This window comes from Echinops telfairi, unplaced genomic scaffold, assembly GCF_000313985.2.
Source record: "Echinops telfairi isolate 266 unplaced genomic scaffold, ASM31398v2 ScPeMD7_1;HRSCAF=3_0, whole genome shotgun sequence".
NCBI lineage: Eukaryota > Metazoa > Chordata > Mammalia > Afrosoricida > Tenrecidae > Echinops > Echinops telfairi.
Genome location: NW_022103896.1, coordinates 44,008,402 through 44,016,163, shown reverse-complemented (window position 1 = coordinate 44,016,163; position 7,762 = coordinate 44,008,402). Strand labels below are relative to the sequence as shown.

General features: G+C 46.3%; 1 protein-coding gene and 1 pseudogene across 2 annotated transcripts in view; one reads left to right on the top strand and one right to left on the bottom strand.

Annotated features, from left to right (window-relative positions):
• The window catches only part of LOC101651112, a 17,026-nt pseudogene extending 12,184 nt beyond the window's left edge, over positions 1–4,842 (bottom strand).
• Positions 4,843–5,148: 306 nt separating this feature from the next.
• The window catches only part of NDUFAF6 (NADH:ubiquinone oxidoreductase complex assembly factor 6), a 39,412-nt gene continuing 36,798 nt past the window's right edge, over positions 5,149–7,762 (top strand). Inside the window, exon 1 of one of the 2 annotated variants that reach the window (XM_004697467.2) lies at positions 5,149–5,345. In XM_004697467.2, coding sequence (XP_004697524.1) covers positions 5,149–5,345 — 197 coding nt within the window. The remainder of the gene's footprint in view (positions 5,346–7,762) is intronic. The other variant, XM_045298908.1, reaches the window with a different exon arrangement.

Below are 7,762 nucleotides of genomic sequence, written 5' to 3'. Positions count from 1 at the left end.
AAAACTTCAGTAGAAAAGAAAGCTAAAAATCTTAAAAACAAGAACAAATTAAAAAGGGGTCCAAAGGGAGTGAATCAGATGATAAGATTAAATTTTAAACTAACTGCATCTACAACAATCCACTTTCCAGTAATGCACTCGGGATGATAGCAAGGCTATTCACATCCTTGCTGTATGGTGAGAGGGGGTTCACCAGAGACTTCATTCCTGTGTATTTTCCTTTCACTGAAACTAAAACAAGCTAAACACTTTAAAATAGGTCAAAAGGGAGAGCAAATGATGTGCTTTTACAGATATAATTTAACATAATTATATGCCATAATCAACTTTATCATGCTCTCTGTCTGATAACGAGGGTCTTCACATCCTTCTATTATGGTCACAGAGGATTCACCAGAGGCTTAAGACATGTGTGGACCCTGCAAATGGATTTTGGGCCTCCACTGTCATCCATAGCCTTCTGACACTGTTTCTTCCTTCTGATTTGGATTTTGTTATCTACACATTGATGTTTTTAAACCACCGTGTCCTCTAAGCCTATTTGTAGAGTTCCAGGAGGACTAATAAGCTTCACTACAGTTATATTCCTTGGTATTTACCCTCATGAGTTGAAAACGTATGGCCATAGAAAAACCTGCACATAAATATTTATAGAAACTCTGTTTATATTTGCCAAAACTAGAAGCAGCTGAGATGTCATTCTATGGGTGAATAGATGAACAAACTATCTTACATCACACAATGAGCAACCATACCATAAAAGACAGCCCTGGTGGTACTATGGGCTAGGCATTGGGCTGCTAAACTGAAGGTTCACAGTTAAAATCCACCAGCTGTTCTGCAAGACAAGGATGAAGCTACCTGCTCTTGTAAGATTTAGAGTCTTGGCTACCCTACATGGGGTTACTAGGAGCCAGAATGGCCTCAGTGGCAGTGGATATTGTTTTCTGAATAAAGTCTGTAATTTACATTAGGGTTCACTCTCTTTGTTGTACAGTTCTATGGGATTTGACAAATGTGGGCACATTATGCCATGTGTCCACAGTGTAATGCAGAATAGCTTCACTGGCCCCCAAATGCCCTCCATGCCACCAGTTCACGCCTCTCCTCTCTACCTACCCTGGAAACCACTGATCTTTTACTGTCTCTATGGTTTTGCCCAACAAGTCTTGGAGGGATAGAGGCTTAGGCACTGAGCTGCTAACCACAGGTCAGCAGTTCAAACCCACCAGCTGCTCTGTGGGATAAAGATAAGGTTCCCTTTTCCTACAGAGACTTACAGCCTCAGAAATCCTAGGGACTGATTCCACTCTATCCTATAGGGCTGCTATGAGGCCGTGCATATGGTCTCCAAGTCAGAAGTTACTCGTTGGCATGAATTTTGCCTTTTCCAGCTTATCACAGAGTTGGAATTATACAGGTTCGGTAGGCGCAATTGTACAGCGATAATAAGTAGAGATTATAGTAAAGTCATAGAGAGCATGAGAGTTAAAGGATGGAGTCAAGTAATGGAGTCAGACACAATTCATGGTAGCATTGCTCACCTCAGCTCCGCTTGATGGTCCTCGTGGAGGGGGCTTAGCCGTCAGAGAGGAAGCCACTGCTTCGTCCTCCTTAGCCACCTTCTCCAGCCACCCTCTCGAGAACCAGGGAGCCTCATTATTTATTGCTAATCATGCATCATATCACTTTAGGGGGATCTGATTACAGAGTCATACATCACAGAAAGGGACAATACAATTCATTCTAGAACAAGTTTGATCACTCTGATGTCTCATATAATAAAACAGACAACTACTATTCTGGGAGGCATGCAAGTCCCCTGATAGCGGACAATAACCTAAGTCACCGGGAGGGGTAGCAACACAGGCAATACAATCAATAAGAGGGTGATGACCTAGGGGTGTGCCCGTATTTGTTGTGGGATAAACAGTGGTGTCTGCTTGATCTAGACAGCTGATAATGGCTACCTAACCTTGGTCATCCTTGGGCGGGTTTGCCCCCTCTGGTATCTCCTGCAAGTAAACAGACCACCACTATCCTTATCAGAAGGGAGTGGGTCTTATTTAGGGTGAGTCAGACTATAGTCTAGATGGCTGATGTTAGGGAGAATAACCTCTGACCTATTTTTGCTGCCTAATGAACAGTCATTCTCAAGCTAAGTCTGGCATATATTTGGGGGAGACAAGAGAAATCCTTCTGTTCCTCACATAAGCTGATTACTCAATAAGCAAGGTATGTAAGCATGAGCATACTTACTAATCTGTAGTTAAATGTTGCATGTTTTTCACTACAGGTGTGATATTTGATATTTCACCCACCTGTGATACTTGAAAGGCAAAAAAGCAAGAGTTAAGCTTTGGACTGCTAACCCCAAGGTGAGAAACTGATTTCTACATCTACTTAGAAGGAAATGCCAGTGGGATTTGCTGATGAATTGCATGGGGAAATTGCTTTTTAAGCTTAATTCAAACTCAGGTTGCCCTCTATCCTAAACTTGTGTTCTTTTAATTATACTAAAATGTTCAATTAAAGTGTGTTCAGTTTATTGACAAGTACAGCTCCTTTTAACCTTCTTTCAAAACCAAACTCACTGCCATTAAGCCAATTCTGATTCATAGTGACCTCAGGACAGAGGAGAACTGACCCTTTCAGTTTCAGAGACTTCAAATCTTTACGAGAGTAGACAACTATGTTGGTCTGGGTTGACTAGAGAAACAAATCCAGAGAACTCATGTGTGTAAGAAAGAGCTTTATATCAAAGAGCAATTAATTGTATGTTGAGAAAACATCCCAGCCAAGATCAAGTCCATAAGCCCAATATTAGTCCATATGTCCGATACTAGTCCATAAATTCCTTTTAAGACTCTCACAGCATATGCAATGATGTTGAATGCAGGAAGGTGAGGGCAGAGCGAGTGTGTGGCCTGGAAGAAAGAGAGGAAGTTCCCAGAATCCTCATGAGAAGGCCATGCCCACAAGGAGACATCATCAGGCTGTGACTTGATTGACAGGCTAGACTCCACCCCTTCACTCTTTAATAGCCTCAAGTAGACACCAGATTATGTAACTACCAAAACCTCATCTTTTTTTCCAGAGTGGTTGGTGGGTTCGAACCACTGACAGTGTGGTTAGCAGCTCAATGTGTAGCACACTATGTCACCAGGGCTGCTTTAAGTTCCTTAGGGCTGGGTTTATCAAAAGAGATTATCTGTTGATGTAGGCAGGGCAGGATGGAGCTCCATTACCCCACTGGGATCCCTCAGCCAACTTCCTCAAAGGCTACTTACCAGAGGCAGCCTTTGTGTAGTGATACTAGATGTTTGTAGTATGTCCATCACAGTCTCTCAAAGTCAGTTCTAGCCCTGCCTTACAGATCCCTTATGAGGAGGCAGGAAATGGAGTCTCTTAATAAGATTTAAATTCTTCTTCTTCTTTTGTTTCATGCTTTTCTATATGCATTAAGCTGCAAACCACAAGGTTGGCAGTTCAAACCCACCAGCAGTCTCTTAGGAGAAAGATGAGGCTATCTGCTCCCATAAAGATTTATAGCCTCAGAAATCCTACTTACTATGAGTTGGAATTGACTGCATGGCAATGGCTTTGATTTGGGGTTGAGTGCACATTTAAAAGTCAGACATCAAGCTAGCACACTGGTAAATAAATCTGTCCTGCCATGATGAGGTCGCTATGAATTGGAATTGACTCAATAATAATGGGTTTTGGTTTCCTTGATAAATATATCTTGATAAGGACTTGGAACATTAGGTTTAAATATTAACTTTCTCACTATTTGGAGTTCCATACTAGACCTTGAAGGCTCAAAAATGGAAATTCTAGCCTGTGGTCTGGCCTCCTTTTCACACCAAATAGGACTTTGGAGTAATACAGATCTGTTTGACTCTGACCCTGCTACTTACCATTTCTGTAATTATAGACGAGCCGCATAACAAGTCTCGATTTCCATATGTATGGAGAAGTAAAAAAAATTGCTTTAAAGAGTTTTGAAGAATTGAAATCACGCAAATGCCTAGCACATAGGATACCAAATATCACCTGTAAGGATCAGATCTATTTATTCAGCTTCTGCAGTGCACCTCAGGCTGGGGAGACCACATGGAACAAATCATGCCCTAAGCCAGGGGTTCTCAACCTGTGGGTCGCGACCCCTTTAGGGGAGGTGTCAAACGACCCTTTCACAGGGGTCGCCTGATTCATAACAGTAGCAAAACTACAGTGATAAAGTAGCAATTAAAATAATTTTATAGTTGGGGGTCACCACAACATGAACTGTATTAAAGGGTCGCAGCATTAGGAAGGTTGAGAACCACTGCAAGCCATTGTGAAACAAGCAGGTGAGCACAGGTCTCGGGTGACATTGTAAGGGTCTTCGGGTTTCTCCTGGACGTGAAAGGCGGCCAGTGGTTCTAGTAAAATTGTGTAGAAGCGCTTGGTGGTCTGCTATTGTGGACTGTTCCCCCGCCCCCTGAGGGAGGTGCGCTGGTGGCCTAGTGGTTACAAGTTGGTCTAACTGCAAGGTCAGCAGTTCAAAACCACCGTCCATTCCCCCCCCCCACCACCACCAACGTACCCCCAGAGAAAAGACTGGGCTTTCTACTCCTGTAACTAGTTGGTCTGTGAGTTAGCTCACAGAGGGGTCGCTAAGAGTCCGCACTGACTCCAAGGCGACGGTGTTTTTAAAGAGTTCCGGTCTTGGAAGCTCCCCGGGGCAGTTCTACCTGTAGTTTTATCCGATAGGGTCGTTAAGAGCCGGCATGGACGCTAAGGCAGTGAGCCCGTCTCAGGAGGCTTACTAGCGCCCCGGTAGCGCAGTAGTGCCATGGCCGGTTTCCACTGGAGGCTTTGGGGCGCAGCGCTGGCGGGATGTGGAGAGGGCAGTCAGCACTTCTCATGGATAGATTCTCGGAGGCTTACCCGGGATATAGCGAGAGGCCACATGGGTCTCACCAGACAGGGCTTTCCCAAGGCGGAAAGCCGGACCACCAGGACCACAGCGACCCCTAGATCTGCCCAGAGCGGCCCGGCGGGCCAGCTTCCGGCTGCCGAGAGGTGCGCGGGCGGGCGTGCGGGCCGGCCGGGGGCGTGGCCGGGCGTCAGGGTCGAAGGGCACATGATGCCGTCGCCATCATGGCGTCCTGCACGCCGGGCTCCGCCTGGGGTCTGCTGCGTCGCCGTGTCCCAGGTGTGTGCCGCCCCCGGCCGCCCCAGGAGCTCCGCGCTCGCTCGCCGAGGCTCCCCGAGCTCGCGGTGTCCGGGCGGAGCGTAGCCGCGCTTAGCGGCCCAGGAGCGTCGGGCAGTGACCTCTACTGCTTGGAGCTGCTGCGGTGAGCGAGGCCGGCCGGCGGGAGGGGGGAGCCGCCCAGTGCCCGGCGCGGGGGCGCGGCGCTGACCCAGGCCCGCCGGGCTCGTGGGCCCGCGTCGGCCTGCCACTCTGAGAGGGTGAAGTAGCAAGAACAGCCACACAAGTCACAGTGTTGTGGCTGTTTCCCTTGGCTCGCTCACGCTTGTCGCCTTGAAGCCTCGTTTCAGAGTTTCTGCATGCATAGGGGTTTAGTTTGGCACGTGGCCCCATAATTAACTTTGATGACGTACTCACCAAGTTTAAAGCAGTTTACACGGGATGTGCCCATTATGAAATGTGATAAAAACAGGCATAGAGTTGCTTCAGAGGGCTGTGAGGGTTAAGGCCTTTTAGAACAATGCCTGACAAAGGTCAAAGTCAGTACAATATACATTATTCCCTCACTTAATAAACTAGCAGGGAATTCGGACTTTGAAGGATTAGGAAATTTATCAGAAGCCCTCTAGAAACTCCTACCTGAGCAGCAGAAATCTGATCTGCTTGTTAAACTGTTAGATCTCTCTGGAGCTAGATTTATACCTCGGTCCTTGGCTCCGCGCCAGAAAGAATTCACGCTGAAGCCTGGTTCGTGATCGAAGTGAGTTTTATGAGGGTTAGAAGAAGTTTCAGGTTTACACGGCACCCCCCTGACATGCGGCCTGGCTGGAAGCGGCTCAGCGTCCCGCAAAGCGTCACAAAGCTCTCTGCGCCTAAATGCTCTCTTCCCGGCTCCGGGCTTCTGCCTTTTCAAGGATTCTACAGGGAGGCGTGGTGGACGACCCCTGATCGACCCCATTGGCTAAATTGAATTCACCTGGCTAGGTGAGCCAATCCAAGTTCACGCTCACCCCTGCTTACTGGCAGAAACCCTGAACATGGGCGGTGTGCCACTCCTTTGTTTCCATAGCTTGGCCCTCTGGGCACACGTTAATGGACATCCCCCAGTCCTATGCTGGCCTACCTAACAAAACCAAGCGTACTTAAGGTGGAAGAGGCAGTGGTTCTTCTGGGTGTTTTTAGTGCCACGTCTGGTAGAAATGGTCAAACCTGTTCCATCTTCATACTCGGGTCTTAGTTTGGAAGCTTGGCTGAAACCTGTGCTCCATGGGTGACCTCACTCACCTTTGCAATACCAGTGGCATAGCTTCCAGCATTACACCGCTACTCAAGCCACTACCATAGAGAAAGCAACACACGCTGCCCGAAGAACAAACATCTGTCTTGGAAGAAAGAAATACAGCCAGCGTGCTCTTCAGAGGCAAGGATGAAGAGACTTTGTCTCACATACTTTGGACATGTTATTTGGAAAGACCCGTTTAGGGGGGGACAGGGTGGGGTGGGGACCTCATGCTTGGTAATTTGGAGGGTCAGCAAAAAAGAGAAGAGGGATTGACACAGACGCGGTGGCAGTGGCCTCAAACATAACAATTGTGAAAATGGTGAAGGATACGGCGGTGTTCTATTTGGTTGTCCGTGGGGTCGCTAAGAGTCAGAACTGATTCAGTGGTACCAAATAATGAAGTTAGGTGGCAGGACTCTTGGGACTGAGGGCCCATTTGGAATCTAGGTCTGACTGCAGACACCGATTGGTATCCCCTATGCCCTTCTCAAGTATGAAGTCTCAAGGATTTGTGAGAAGTACTGGGATGACCAAACAACTTTGGTTGTTTGGACAAGTATATCCAATTCTTAAAAATTCTTCTTTAGTGCAGAGCACCATGTTGTATTATTGTTAGGTGCCATCGAGTCTGTTCTGACTCTTAGTGACTCCACGTACATACAACAGAACAAAACATTGCCCGATCCTACGCCTTCCGCCTTCCTCACGAATGTTCTTGAAGTTTGTGCCCATTATTGCAGCCATTGTGCCAGTCCATCTTGAGTGTCTTCCTCATGTCTCTCCCCCTCCACCAAGAATGATGTCCTTTTCCAGGGACTGATCTCTCCTGATATCATAGTCCAAAGTATATGAGACTTAATTCTTCCCACCCTTGCTTCTAAGGAGTATTCTATCAACTTATTTCAAGACACATTTGTTTCTTCTTTTGGTAATTTGTGGTACTTTCAATATTTTTCACCAGCACAAAAACTCAGATGCATCTATTATTCTTCAGTCTTCCATATTCACGTTCTAAGTTTCACAGTTTCACATGCATATGAGGCAATTGAAAATACCATGACTTGGGTCAGCACCATGAGACAACAAAATCCCCTGTATTTTTAATGTTTTGTGTTTAAGTACTGGGTTGTTTGTAGTGTTCTGCTCCCCCATCTTTATTTGTTCATTATTTACAGGGGAGGCAACATAGAATTAATGTAAATCAGGGCATTCATTGTAAAAGTCAAAGCTGTCAAAAGGTTGCATTCATTTTTGTGCATTTCAAAGTTAGTAATTTTTTT